Source organism: Daphnia magna, linkage group LG10 (assembly GCF_020631705.1).
Source record: "Daphnia magna isolate NIES linkage group LG10, ASM2063170v1.1, whole genome shotgun sequence".
NCBI lineage: Eukaryota > Metazoa > Arthropoda > Branchiopoda > Diplostraca > Daphniidae > Daphnia > Daphnia magna.
The window spans coordinates 4,060,986-4,075,226 of NC_059191.1; the positions used below are offsets into that span (position 1 = coordinate 4,060,986).

Below are 14,241 nucleotides of genomic sequence, written 5' to 3' on the forward strand. Positions count from 1 at the left end.
ATATTCCCAACACACTCCCCACCAGAGCCCGTGGTCCACGGCTCTCCCTGCTCGACTGGATCTGCGGCGGCCACGGGTGGAGTTGCTTCTTCTGGTTCCAATTCCAGCTCTGGCGTAGGTGGAATTTCGACGTCGTCCGGCTGATCCTCACGTAGCTCTAAGGGGTGTAATGATTGAATGGCACGGTTGATAAGATTCCCGTTCGGCGTCTTGACCATAACCGAACGGATCAACCCGTCTCTGCTAGTGATTAGCTCCTTCACCACTCCTATCGTCCACATAAGGCGCTTGGTGTTGTCATCGTGAATGATGACAACTTCTCCTACCCGGATCTTGCGGCCGGGTCCTCCTTTACAGTGGAACTTGTCGATTTGGAGAAAGTAATCCGTCACAAATCGTTCGCAGATATCGCTGACATACTCCCTACGTTGACGATCCATTTCCAGCAGTTTCAAATTGGTTGCGTCGGGAGCCATGAGGTTTTCGGCTGGCTCCGGTGGAGTGCAGTTCGAACGCCTATTGTTGAGAAACTGGTTCGGGGTGATGGGGAGCGGGTCGTCGCTCCCTTCTGCCACGTAGGTGAGTGGCCGTGCATTCACCACGCTCTCGGTTTCAATGAGACTAACCTCTAGCTCGTCGTATTCCAGACATGCACGACCATTGGAGCGCCTCAACAAATCCTTCATCGTCCGCACCATGCGCTCCCAGAACCCTCCCCACCATGGGGCTAGGCTGGCCGAGAAAATCCATTCGGTTTTCCGCATTGCCAGAAGGTCGTGTATCGCTGGGTCGGATCTTAAGACTTTCAAGTGTTTCGAGACGCATCTGAATGTTTGGGCATTGTCCGAATACATGATGGAGACGCTACCTCTCCTGGCGGAAAATCTTCGAAATGCGAGGAGGAAGTCGCGCGCGGACATTGTTTTTGTTAGCTCCAGATGGACGGCCCTCGTTACAGCACAGGTAAATAGGCAGGCATAGCTCTTTGGCTGTTTAATTGTGCCTTTCTTTTTGGCTGAGGATTCGTCCAATTGGAGATTTTCTTCATTTTCCTCCGATGGTTCTGTGGTTGGAGGTTCTTCAATGGGCTCCATCGCTGGAGGCTCTACCGTAGGCTCCAAAGCCGAACCATCCGTTTGCGAGGGATCCGTGGAGGATGTAGGATCCGTTTGCTTGCGTTTCTTACGCAATGTTGGGTGTTTGTAATATAGCGGCCCTGCGAAATCAACACCCGTGATTTCGAAGGCTTTCGCTTGTTTCAGTCGATTAATCGGTAGAGGTGCAGCTATTTCTCTGAATGGCGGTGAAGATAGCCGTTGGCACTTGACGCAGGCGTGCCAGACTGATTTGGTCTGTTGGCGTCCTTTGATGATCCAAAAACGTTCTCTTAGATCCGATAGAGTGGTTTTAACTCCAGCGTGTTTTAGCGAGACGTGTCGATCTTGGATGATTAGTTTGACGACTGGATGTTGAGCGGGAAGCAAGATGGCGGGTTCAATCTCCCTGTCTCTTAGCGCTAGCTCTACTCTTCCTGTTATTCTAATCAACTTGTCTCTTGCGTCCCACACGGGTCGGAGTGCGGCAATTTTCTCTTTATGGGGCGGTTGCCGCCCTTCTTGCAGATCCTGAAACGTCTTGGGAAAAGCTTCTTTTTGGAGCTGCCTATAAATAAGTAGCTCTGCCTTCGTCAGTTCCTCTACTTTTAGATGTTCTACCATTATCTGTTTTCCGTCTCCTGTCTTGATTGGAGTCTTCACTTGTGTGGCGTTTGTGGGGCGGTTTTTGGAGGCGAATCTCAGTATCCAAGCAGTTCTTCTGAGTAGTCGATTCCAAGACGGAATTCGATCCAGGTGCCATTCCACTGGAGTGGCTGGCTCCACGGAAGCTACCGACATGGTGACGGTTTTTGATTTTGCTTCCGCTTCGATTCTTTCATGGATGCTGGGTTCTTCTACCTCGGGCGTTGAATCCGGCCATTTGGTTTCGTCTTCTTTCAGCCATGATGGTCCGTTCCACCATAGCTCGGAGTGTACCAGCGTTGCGGCTGGCGCTCCCCGCGAGGCGAGATCCGCAGGATTTTGGACGCCTGGACAGTGCCGCCACCAATTTGGGCCAGAAAGTTTCTTAATAGCATCGACTTGGTTCCTGACGAATGGTTTCCACCTGTTGGTGTCTCCTCGGATCCAGCCAAGTGCCACTAGAGAGTCAGCGCAGAATATAGTTCGCCACGATTCGATGTGGAGAAAGTTCTTGAGTTTTTCTCCCAATCGTGCCGCCAAAAGTGAGCTTAAAAGCTCCAATCTTGGTAAGGTGACCTTTTTCTTTGGGAGAGGCGCCACTTTTGTCTTGCTAGCAAGAAAATGAATGACTGTGTCGCCGTTTTTGCTTTGTAGCCTTGCGTAGGCAACGGCTCCATAAGCGGCCTCGGATGCGTCGCCGAAGACATGAATTTCTGCATTTTTTATGACCCTTTTCGAGTAGCCTATCCAACGTGGGATTTTTAAGTTGGCAAACTCGTTCAACCCAGTCATGGCTGCTATCCATGTCTTCCGTATTTCAGGAGGCGCTTCCACATCCCAGTCAATTTCGGCTTCCCAAAGTTTCTGGTAGATTATTTTCAGCAGGAGCGTTGTGGGTGCTAGAAACCCAATGGGATCGAATACTCTTGCCGATATTCTTAAAATATTTCTTTTGGTCACTAGTTCTCCCAATTCTGTCGCAGCTTCGATGATAGGTGCGGGATCGAATTGGAAGGTGTCGGATTCGGTATCCCATCGAATCCCTAGGACCTTAGGCTGACCTTCTTCCAGTTTCTGAGTAAAAATTTTCACTATGGGGTTGATGAGCCCCTTTTCACTGAGAAATTTGCGAACTGTTTTGTCGTTGGTGACCCAACTTCGCATGTTGAGTTTTGCCTCCTGGAAGATGGATTTTGTCTCCTGTATCCTGGTTTTGGCTGTGGAGATGTTGTCGGCGCCTCCAAGGTAGTCGTCAACATAAATTTGCTCCTTGAGCTGTCTTACTGTGGTGGAGTAGATTGATTCCATGCCGTCTAGGTGCTTGTTTAGGGTAGCTCGCAGCAAAAATGGGCTGGAGCTGAGCCCAAATGGGACTCGTTTCCACTTGTATGCCACTAGAGGCGGATTTGGCGTTTCTAGCTCCGTGATCCACAGAAATCTGACAGCTTCGGCGTCTTCAGGATGCAGGGCGATGTTTAAGAAAGCTTTTTCGATGTCTGCTATCCATGCGATTTTGTTCAAACGGAATCGCATTAAGACGGCTAGCAGATCGGGATTTAGGTTCGGGCCGGTTTCTAAGACATCGTTGAGGCTTGGGCCATACTTTGATTTTGCCGCCCCGTCGAATACCGGTCAAATCTTCGTGGATTTTTTGTCCTGTCGGATGACAGGATGGTGTGGCAGATAAGTGTGGAGTCCTTCGTAATTTTGGTCTGCCTCCTCTACGAAGTTTTGGACGCGAAGCTGGTCTATTTCCTTATGGTAGGCTGATAGAAGTTCTGGTGTTCTTTTGAGTCTTTTCAATAGACTCTCCAGTCTTCCTTTTGCCATCAGGAAATTCTTTTCTAGCCTCCATTTGTCCGTTTTCCACGGGATTGGGGTGCAGTATCGCCCATCTTTTTGACGGGTGATTTTGTCGCCAAAGGAGCTGAGAGCATCGTCTGGCTCCACTGCATCACAATCGTCTAAAATGGCAAAGTGTTCCAGCTTCCAGAACAGAGATAAGTCAAAGTCCGTTTGCCGTTTCAATTCTTCTTTTACGATTTTCCGTTTTTCCTTTTTGTTTTTGGAGGTATGGTTGAGCTCCTGGCTGGAAATTTCTTCCATAGGCCTCGGCTGGGCGGGCGAAAATTCTTTGGCCTCCTTGCCTCCTTGCTCGGCTTTTTTCGATCTTTTTTCCTTCGAAGGTCCAGCTATCATGCGACCTAGTTTTGTGTTGTATGCTCTAAGGCCGCACGGACTTTGGATAGCCGGTTCGTTAGGAATGATCTCAAACATTTGGTCGACTCCGATTAAAATTCCGACTTCTTTTTCTTGGCTGTTGGTTTCAAACCTGTCGTCAGCCATTTTTTCGTCTTCCAACCACAGGTGTCTTGCGAATGCCGTGTGGGAGTAGGGTCCAGTGTCTCCGATGTAGTCCGTTTCCAGGGCTGTTATTTTGACGAGTGGGGCTCCTTTCCAGGTGCCCCGAACCGCCAATTCCACTGCGTTGATTTGCTCTACTGGATTGGGTTTCCTTTGTTTGAAGACTCTCGTCCCGATATTTTCCACGGCCACTATCTTCAAATTCAGCGATTTCGAAATAGATCTGGTGACCCAGGATCTATGGCTGCCATCATCAATAAATAATATTGCCCTGGTTTCTTTACCATTGGGGCCTATTACCATCACCGTTGCCGTTTTCACCACGAGATCGCCGTAGGTGTTTGCACTGGAGACAGATGCCATGACGTTCGTTGGGGCATTGTTTCCGGTGTGTGCAAATCTTGTCACCTTTTTGTCACAGAGGGCGGTGTGGTGTGTCGCCTGGCAGTGTTTGCATAAGTAGTTGGTGGGGCAGTTTGAAGTTTCGTGATTAGGGCTGAAACATCTGACGCACTTTTTCTGCCTGGCGATTATGGCCTTTTTGTCCTTGAGGTTTACTGGACAAACCGTGGGGTAGTGTATTTCCCCACAGAAAATGCACGGTCTTGTGCATTGTCGGACGATGAAGTTGTCTTGTCGTCCTGGTGGTGTATTTGATGGCTGTGTGCTTTGTTTTGAATATTTTTTGGTTTGTGGAGCTAGTTGGGATCTAGCTCCAATCGCCAGTTGAGAGGCTGTAGCAGCTGGTGGCTGTTTCGCCGGTGTGGTTGTTGTCGTCTGCTGTGGAGTTTTAACCGTTTCCGATTTCCATCGGCTGTACCTTTCAGCAGCGTCGACTTGATCCCTGATGAAATTCAGCAGGGCTGTGATGTCGGTGATGTCGTTTGCATCGGAACTCGACCATTCTTTCTGCAATTCTGCAGGAAGCAATTTCATTAATTTTGTGCCCAGGAGTCCTCCAAAGGTGTCTTTTTGTACCCCGAGTGTCTCCAAGGCATTTATGTGCGACTGGACGGTGAGCTGAAGTCTTCGAAGAGCCGATACGTCTGTCATAGACTTAACAGGAGCCAGGTTATCAAATTTGCATAGATGGGTTTGAATGAGGGCCTTTGGTTTGGCATAGACCCTTTTCAATTCAGCAATGGCGATGTTGTAGTTTGCTGCAGTCAGTTCCAAGTTTTCCACGCACAAGTATGCTTCCCCCTTGAGATATTCTTTGAGATAGTCGAATTTTTGGACGTCCGACATTGTGGACGAGTGGATGGAGGCGTTAAAGCTCTCCCAGAATGACGTCCACTCAAGGATATCTCCTTTAAAATATTTGATTTGCCTTTGGGGAAGGCGTGTTGATTGTGGTGAAGGTATGGCTGCTACTGGAGCAGGAGCGGCTGCTATTGGAGCAGCAGCGGCTGCGGCTGCAATTTGTGCCGTAGCTTGGTTTTGAGCTATCAGCTGCTGAATTTGTTGCGCGTAGGCCTGTTGTTGCTGAAGGACTTGTGCTGCAAAGGCTTGCTGTTGTTGTGTGAGCAAATCATGTAGCACCTTGCTTCTGTCTTCTTCCCGTTTTCGCTCGTCTTTTCTTTGCTGGTCTTGGAACTCAGCGTCCAGTTGACGTTTGTACTCCTCGCGTTTGTTTTTGGCTAGAGCGAGTACAGCACTCATGTCTTCTTCGACTTCTGCCACTGCGGAGTAATCTTGTTCGATTTGCTCCTCGTTGGCGTTAGTGGATTGTAAGTTTCATCTAACTTGGTCGCTTGCCTTGATGAATTTCTGGTAACGTTGCTTGAGGAGTTCGGTTTCCGTTGCAAGGTTGTTATCCAGTTCTGCCGTCATGGAGAGGTTTTTGTACTGCTTGATTTTGTCCATCGTCCTAGTAAGGTGGCCTTTCAGGCCTGCGCGTGTTGCCGATGCCCCTCGTGACATTTTTATTTTGGTTGCTGGAACGAACTAAGGCAAAAAGAGAAAAGGGGGGCTTGGATTTTCCTGCTCCTATCACCGAAATTTCTTCAGTTGATGTCGGGTTTTTCCGACCTTTTCCGTTGTTTGATTCTTAGTAGTAACAGCTGGGTCCGACTTCTGGATTTCCCTTAAAGAAGTGGGCGAAAAATTGAGTTGAAAGCTTTTAGCTTTCGTGTTGCCACCAGTTGCGAGTAATGGAAGGGAGTAGCGTTTCACTGTACTCCAAACAGTGGGCGTATTTTTTAAACTCCACTGGCTTGGGATGTTCGTCCTTCCTTTATCAGGCGACTGTGATATGTGGCGAATAAATTTGGCTCTTAGTTAGCTTTTGGTAACTTAGAGCACTGTACCGACTTTGTTGTCAGTTATACAGGTGTCACGAGGTTTGGACAATGGCTTAGCACGATCTAAGATTATTGGACATTAAGCGGAGTACAAAAAAAAATTTGGCTCCTCCAATGGCATAAAGAATTCAAAGCAAGGTTTCAAGAGTGGCGAAGAAATCATAAGTTTTAAAAAAGGGGATCCACCATAGCGTTATTTCTAAAGGCTAGGTGGCATTAATTTGCAATTTTTTTTAATGAAATAAATGAAAATTTTGGAATTCTTGGAAAGAATATAATAATTAGTGGCGTACTACTTCAATATAAAAAGAAAAAATCACAATTTCTGAAGTGTACAAAAGAAGTTGTAATTTTGAACGCTATGTGGCGTAGACGTTCGTTTCTTTGAAAGAGAAAAAAAAATTTGATTTTGAGATCACCAACAAAAAAAGGAGAAAGAGTTTCGAATCTGAGCGCTAGATGGCGTAAGACGTTCAGTTCTGAAGAAAATGTTTGAAAATTTAAAAAAGGAAAAAAGTTTGCTATTTTGAGCGCCAGATGGCGTAGGCGTTCAGTAGATGAGAAAAATGTTTAAATTTTTTGAAAGGGAAAAAAGGATTGCTTATTCTGAGCGCCAGATGGCGTAAGCGTTCGGTGGATGAGAAAAAGAGAAAAAAAAAAAATTTTGAATTTGAGAGGGAAAGAAAAAAAAATTGAGTGATAGGTTTGTAAATTTGAACGCCAGATGGCGTTTGCTTTCAGTTAGAATGGAATTTTGAAAGTTTTTTGAAAGTTGAGAAAAGTGATTGGAATTTCGAGCGCTAGATGGCGTTTGCTGCCTCGAAATTTAAATAAATAGAGATTGGCGTTGCCTAATTTCTAAATATGTGAGAAAGTTTTTTCGTTTAGGGAGTGTAATTATTAAATTACTCTCCAGTTTAGAAAAAAGAGAAGGAAATGGCAACAATGGATTTTTAGTTTTATGTTTATTACAGAAGAACAATCACAATTCGTGGTAGAGATCGATTAGATCGTCAGGGTCAACTTCAAGGATTATGATGTCTTCTTCTTCTTCTATTGCTGTTTCTTCTCCTTCTTTCTTTTTCTCTTCTTTTCCCTCCTCTCCTTTCTCTTTCTCTTCCTTCTTCTCTTCCTTTTGTTTAAGTCTCTAATTTTTGAAAATGTCTTGGAGACCCGAGGTGCTCCGCTACAGCGGAGAGAGACCACGAGAAAAAGAAAGGGAAAATTTATGGGAGGCCTAACCTCCAACAAAACAAAGAAGAAGAAAAAAAATTTTTTTGAAAAGGAAGAGTAAAGAAATTCAATCCAATATGGCCGCCACCGACCACGTGAGTGAGAGGCAAAAAAAAACTCAAACTCTTTGGCTCGAAATAGAGAAGACAAAGGAAGTAGCAAACGAGAAAAGGGAAAAAAATAAAAATGTTTTAGCAAACAAAAAAAAATTTACAGGGAGGTAACCTTCGTGGAGGTTTCTCCAAAGATTCCTAGCTTGAGCTAGGTTGAGCCCACCGTAATGGCCGCCACTGACCACGCGGTGGAAAAAAAAAGAAAAGAAAAAAATTTTTTTTTTTACAAGACAATTATTTACCCGTCTACTGTCGTAGTTACTACGACGTAAGTAGCAAAAAATGAAAAAGGGAAAAATTTGCCCTGCGGCTAACACGTGGTGTTCACCGAATAAGAAAAGAAAGAAAAATTTTAAGGGGTGAGTTACGTCTCCCCACAGTCCACTGACAGCGAAATTTCTTAGTAAATTTAATTACTTAACTAGTTCGAAGGACCATGTAGGATATTAGTCTCCGGTTCGAAGGACCATGTAAGATATTGTTCAGCCCGTGACTGAACTTACCTTAGTAAAGAGAAAAATGTGATGATGAAATAAGAACACACGGGAGCACTGGCTGCTGTCTTGACGGTGTGAGGTATATTTTGTAACGGACTGCCCCTTGCCCTGTACATTTTCCGGCCGGTAGGCCGAGGGGCGGGGCTACACAAAATAAATTGTAACATGGTGGCCTCCTAGCGAGGGCCACCCAAATCATATTCAATAAAACGTAATGGAAGTCGTGTCCGTCTTCCAGCTCGTGTTGTCGGATGTTGGGAACGAGATATATTCCCAACAATGATATCGGGTTTTGGAACCGGTTCCACTACCCGAATGCCCATGAGTGGAAATTCACAATTATTACAGTAATTTTAATGAAATTATACCGTTGCTTAATTAAGTAATATTCTAATAAATGAAAACAAAATTATAAAGTTAAAAGGCATTGTATTACGGAAAGGAAACAGAAAGAAAAATCAACAATAAACATAAATAATAACAAACACAAAACAAAAAAATAACGGCTCGGGGGTTTTGTGTTTTTGCCTGACAGGGTTCAGGTCCCTGAACGAGATGGAGTTGCAACTGAATGCGTAAGGCAAGTTGCGCTAGTATAGCGAATTGAGCTGCCTATCTCTTGCTGCAAATTGAGGCCAGGGACCTGAACCCTAACAGGAGTTGTCGTCATGTTTTGCCTGACAGCGTTCAGGCCCCTGAACGAGATGGAGTTGGAAAAGCATTCTGTTTCAGTCTGTTTCGAAATCGAAAACATAAATTTGTTATACGTGAATACGGTTAGGGTTTTTGTAATTTAAGTGCATCTAGCCAAAATTTCCTATAAGACTTCTACAGTACTCCGTGATTTATCAAAATATCAGTTCCCGAGCCTAACTTACGCATTAAGTTGTATCAGCGTTCAATGTAATTCTAAACTCTAAAGGCCCGAAGAAGAAAACGAATAAACATTTTACTTTTTTAAATACCTTGCCGTTTGCGTTGCTAAAAATAGATCGAATTGTGTATTACATCTTAATAATTAACTTTTTTGTTTTATACTTCCACAATAACTAATTAGTTTGCTCTCGAATCATGATTTTCAATGTGAGAACTTGTGGAATACAAACCTCACTCTTATGGAAACTGAAGGGAAAGCTTTCTTTTTGGCCATCAACCTGTGGTTTAAGAGAAATTTTTACATTTAATTGTGCCCTGGGAAAACCTCAAGAAAAATGGTATTCTTTATTTTAGTAACCAAGCTGTAAATTTTTTTAGAAAACATTCCTTTGAACTATCTTTATTAACTATATTTTTTAATGTACTAGGAAGCATTGGATCAGTGTAGTTGGATTAGAAGTTCATGCACAGATCAAAACAAACTCCAAGTTGTTTTCTGGTTCAGCGAATAAATTCGCATCACCTGCCAATTCTCTTGTTTCATTGTTTGACTGTGCTATTCCAGGAACTCTTCCAGTTCTTAATAAACATTCAATTGAAGCAGCTATACTAACTGCATTAGCTCTCAATTGCAATGTAAATTTGATCTCAGAGTTTGACAGAAAACATTACTTCTATGCAGATATGCCGGTATGCATTTTCAAATGCAATCCTCTTTAGGCTATTTCTTTTAGTTTAATTGTTTGCAGGCTGGATACCAAATCACACAGCAAAGAATACCACTTGCTGTTGATGGGCACCTTGACTTTGCTGTATTCAGTCCAGCAGTTCATAAAGTACCTTACAAAAAACAATCAAAAATTAAACAGTTGCAATTAGAACAAGACAGTGGCAAAAGTCTGCATGAAGAATCCAGCTTTGGGTAAGTGTCAAATATAGGTCCACATTAATAGTTCTTAATGTTGCTACAGTTTTTGTTGGTACTTGGCTGCATATTCCATGTTTGAGGATTTCAGAAATATAGAGCTTTAGAAAGTTGCAACGGTTCCGCCAAGCGTAAAGAGGTGCACCTCGTGGTGGGGATAAATTCAATAGTCATTATTATATGACTTATATGACTATTTGCTTAGTTATTATTGGAATTAATAGTCAGCGCAAAGGTTTGACTATCCCCACCACGAGGGGCACTAGTCGCACCTCTTTAGGCTTGGCGGAACCATTGAAACTTTCTAAGGCTCTACTAATTGTTAGAAATAATCTTAATTTTAAATTGCAGAGCATAAAACAGGAAAATCGGTCGAAACGCTACAAATTTTTCGCATGACATAAATGCGCTATACTTAATGGATTTTTTTTTTTACAGGAGCCTTATAGATCTGAACCGGGCAGGTGTTGGTCTGATGGAGCTTGTGTTTGAACCTGATCTCAAGGATGGCGAAGAAGCTGTCGCTTGCGTATCAGAACTTGTTAGAATTTTAGAATTTTTAGGAACCTGCGACTGCAAGATGGAAGGTAAAGAGGAAACTTTAAAACGTCACTTTGATCTGTTTAATATATGGTAATATCTGACGTTTTTAGAGGGTTCCCTACGGGTTGACGCAAATGTTTCCGTCCACAAGGCCGGTGATAATTTTGGAACCAGAACAGAAATTAAAAACTTAAACAGTTTACGAGCACTGAGCCGCTCAATTGATTACGAAATTTCACGTCAAATTGCCGTGCTGGAGAATGGAGGCAAAATTATAAATGAGACTCGCGGATACGATCCTCAGCTTAAAACCACGTTATCAATGAGGTTTCACTTTTGCAAGTCAGTAATTTCTCTTATATGGAATGCCTATCTGTAGGGATAAAGAAGAAAAACAAGATTACCGCTACATGCCTGAACCTAACCTACTACCCTTAAATCTACTAGAACTCAAGTTGCATCCGTCAGATTTCAGAGCACGTATTCCAGTTTTGCCAGAACAACAACGTACAGTGCTAATGAACAAGTACCAATTATCCTTGGAAACAACAATACAACTTGTGGTAACTTGTTTTACTTACTTACTGCTAATGCTTTCCAATAATGCGCCCTACAATCCCAGAGAAGTAGAAAGGCGCTAAAAATAATATTTGTATTTATTTTTTATTTTATTTTTATTTATTTATTTATCTATTTATTTATTTATTTTTTTTTTGTTGTTGTTGTTAAGAACGGGGGTAACATCGGATATTTTGAAGATGTTATGGGTGCTCTGCCAGATCTCCCAGTTAAAAAAGTATGCAGTTTACTGCTCACGGATATGCTTGGCCTTCTGCACAAAGACGAGAGAACAATACATCAATGGTGACAAGCGCTAAAGGGATTTCTTTACTTTACGTATATATATCTATTTTCTATTTTAGCCCTGTTCACCCTCGCCGATTTGCCGAGGTCGTTGAGCTTGTGAAAAACAAAACTATAACCCATGCAGCTAGTCAAAATTTACTTTCTATTCTCTATCGCGGTGATAAGCGTAAGCCGAAGCAGGTTGGTTTTCATATCACATTGGTGTTGACACTCAAAACCATCTTAATTCTTTCTTTTCATTGTTCAAAGGTGGTAGAGGAAGAAGGATGGGCAATGATTAATGACTCCAAAAAACTTGAAGCTATTTGTCAACAAATATTGTCCTCAAACCCGAAGGCTGTAAAGTTTCAGAATTAAATAATTAAATTAAGTAACCGTAGTTGTAATATTACTATCTTTTTTTAAAATAAATAGGTGGCATCTTTTCGAGCAGGTAAAACGAAAGTTTTTAAAAGCTTAAGTGCTCACCTGAATAAAGAGTGTAACAACAAGTATGATATGGGGGAAGCAACGCAAACTCTGAGAAGGCTGTTACAAGAGCGAGTGGAGTAGTAAAATAAAAAGTTACAAAATATTTCCGTGTACTTGCTTCGTGTTCAAATTGACACCTGGGCAATACTAAAAAAAGAAAAAATAAAGAACAGAAAGAACTGTAAGTCAGTATTTTTATTTTTGAGAACACGTTCTCCACTTCAGGCTAAAGGATCAGACGTCATCATCTCGGATAAGGGTCCGCTGTCCTATGCAAACCCAAAGCTATACATTAGCAAAAAGCACTAATTTGTTCACAGACTGCCAATACCTTTTTATAGTAACTGGCTGTAAGTGCCTCTATAGAAACGGTTTCCATAGATGGATTCATCACTGTCGAATGATTTTGGCTGGAAGTGTCGATTGCTTTTGCTCTTCTGCAACATAGGAAATTGATGTATAGATAAACAATAGGCGAAGAAACACCATTCGCTCACCTTGAACGATTGCGAACAGATCCTGCGTTGAACCTACCGCCTTCGCCACGAACTCTGTTCATGGCGTGACGGTGTCTTGATTCATGTAGATATTTCTGTGGTAATAGTATAAACGATCATAATATTTTCCTTAACACTAATACATGGATTTTAATAGTAATTACTCGGCGCTCTTTGGGGATTCTGCCTTCGGCTTCAAGCTTTGCTCGTGCCTGGCGCCTTTTTAATATGCGGTGATATTGCTTGGCGTTGACATACAAAGGTTCCTCTTCCAAGAGTTCTGCATTTGGTAAAGGAATCCGTTGGATTTGAGGTATTCCACCAGCTCCAGGTACCATCTTGATATAACACAAACAAAAACACAAATGTTACATGATGCAGCTTAGTACACAACAGGGTTAGTTTCATCATCATGTATAGCTTCATCTACTCAAATAATGTTTGCTTGTATATCAATGTAAATGTGCTTTACCATCACAATATTGGAACCACTAACTCCGACTGTCTGAGGTACATTTATTGGTTGAATTTGAGCTGAATTTCCTGAGCCTGAAGCTGCAGCAGCTGATGTAACTGCAGTGTTGACAGCTGAATTAGCCTGAGTTACGGCTGCTGCAGAGTTAGACGACAGTGTTGTTGCTCCGCTAAACTGGACAAGGTTACCTCCTATATTGAAAACTGTTGGTTTCATATTGACAAATGGGAAAAGAAGATATAAGTAATCCACTCAATCAATGATGACAAAATGACTCACATGTAGGTTGAGTCTGCTGATTCAAATTCCCCTGCTGATCTAACTGCACTGGTTGGTAAATTAGAGTTTGGCCATCACTTGTTTGCAGGATTTGAGCTTGTTGAGGTTGCTGTATAACAATTTGTTGTCCTCCTGCACCCTGCAATAAATGCTAACATTAGCTATGGCCCATAACAATAGAAGATGGGTCTACCTGAAGGGCTGACAGTGGTAAGACTTGTAATCCCTGAAGATTTTGTATATTTTGTCCTGACAATTGAATTGTTTGTGTACCCCCAGGCATTTGAACCTAAATACACATCCAATTTAAGTAATTCACTAAGGTTTTATGAACCAAAGATATTCTGAGATTATCGGAAAGGGAATGGTACCATGATTTGTTGGCCTCCTGCTGTCAGTAATTGCTGTGCTTGAGACACAGTCATCACCTAAAAGAAGTATTGAATACAGTATTTCCTTATAGTACTTGTTGTACTCATTAGAACAAACATTTTATTTGTACCTGAGCCTGGCCAGCTTGGACTGCTTGCATTTTGTTACTGTTTATGACCAGGATAGCTTAAATATATTTTTTATGTGGAATCTGGAAATAAAGAGAAAAAAATTTTTTTTTAAAGTGACACAATATCAAATACCATCATACCCATGTCAGATCACAAAAACATGACTGTATAGAGTATTAGTATAATAATGGGAGAACCGATCTCTTTGTTTAAGCAACCAACGCCATTTTTTTCTCTAGATTTCATTGCAGAAGTATAACGGCAAACAAATGAGAAGAAACAACTTAAATGCAGCCACAATCGGCAGAAGAAAACGAGACGGCATAGACTGAAAAAAATCGAAACAAAACGGGAAGAAAAAAACAAACAGAAATTAAACTGTCCACGCTTACAATGATCGGTGCTTCGGTTGGCTCTGCTCAACTGAGATACTAGTAGTACTATTGGTCGACCGAAGCCAGAGCGAATGGAACAGCAGGTTCCCTTCCCCCCAAAACCCTTACGCCCGTCCCCCCTTAAAGTGTGTTTTTTGCTTCGTCTGTTGTCCCAGCGGAAG

At 42.5% G+C, this 14,241-nt stretch overlaps 3 protein-coding genes and 1 long non-coding RNA gene across 6 annotated transcripts in view; 1 reads left to right on the forward strand and 3 right to left on the reverse strand.

Annotated features, from left to right (window-relative positions):
* The window catches only part of LOC123476964, a 1,689-nt gene extending 835 nt beyond the window's left edge, over positions 1-854 (reverse strand). The window contains exon 1 of the mRNA XM_045180039.1: positions 23-854. Coding sequence (XP_045035974.1) covers positions 23-854 — 832 coding nt within the window. The remainder of the gene's footprint in view (positions 1-22) is intronic.
* A 6,500-nt stretch (positions 855-7,354) lies between these two features.
* LOC123476971 lies at positions 7,355-8,316 on the reverse strand. Its single transcript, XR_006652062.1, has 2 exons — positions 8,256-8,316; positions 7,355-7,643 (listed from the first exon to the last, which is right to left on the reverse strand). It is a non-coding gene; the product is annotated as an uncharacterized LOC123476971 (long non-coding RNA).
* A 593-nt stretch (positions 8,317-8,909) lies between these two features.
* LOC116932848 (glutamyl-tRNA(Gln) amidotransferase subunit B, mitochondrial) lies at positions 8,910-12,116 on the forward strand. The gene is made up of 10 exons (XM_032940740.2): positions 8,910-9,463; positions 9,554-9,815; positions 9,875-10,047; positions 10,489-10,637; positions 10,704-10,920; positions 10,973-11,156; positions 11,324-11,457; positions 11,517-11,640; positions 11,710-11,799; positions 11,875-12,116. The coding sequence occupies exons 1-10, from the start codon at positions 9,321-9,323 to the stop codon at positions 12,010-12,012; spliced, it is 1,614 nt and encodes a 537-aa protein (XP_032796631.2). The 5' UTR covers positions 8,910-9,320; the 3' UTR covers positions 12,013-12,116.
* On the reverse strand, positions 12,025-14,216 carry LOC116932849 (nuclear transcription factor Y subunit alpha). Of its 3 annotated transcripts, none has more exons than XM_032940741.2 (10): positions 14,078-14,216; positions 13,685-13,765; positions 13,554-13,610; positions 13,376-13,471; positions 13,183-13,321; positions 12,901-13,106; positions 12,593-12,766; positions 12,429-12,523; positions 12,263-12,368; positions 12,025-12,200 (listed from the first exon to the last, which is right to left on the reverse strand). In XM_032940741.2, exons 2-10 carry the CDS (start codon positions 13,712-13,714, stop codon positions 12,153-12,155), a joined length of 951 nt encoding a protein of 316 aa, XP_032796632.1. In that variant the 5' UTR covers positions 13,715-13,765; positions 14,078-14,216; the 3' UTR covers positions 12,025-12,152. The 3 variants fall into 3 exon arrangements, with proteins under 3 accessions (XP_032796632.1, XP_032796633.1, XP_045035996.1); XM_032940742.2 differs by lacking the exon at positions 14,078-14,216 and adding an exon at positions 13,883-14,061; XM_045180061.1 differs by lacking the exon at positions 14,078-14,216 and adding an exon at positions 13,826-14,061.
* Positions 14,217-14,241: the final 25 nt, after the last annotated feature.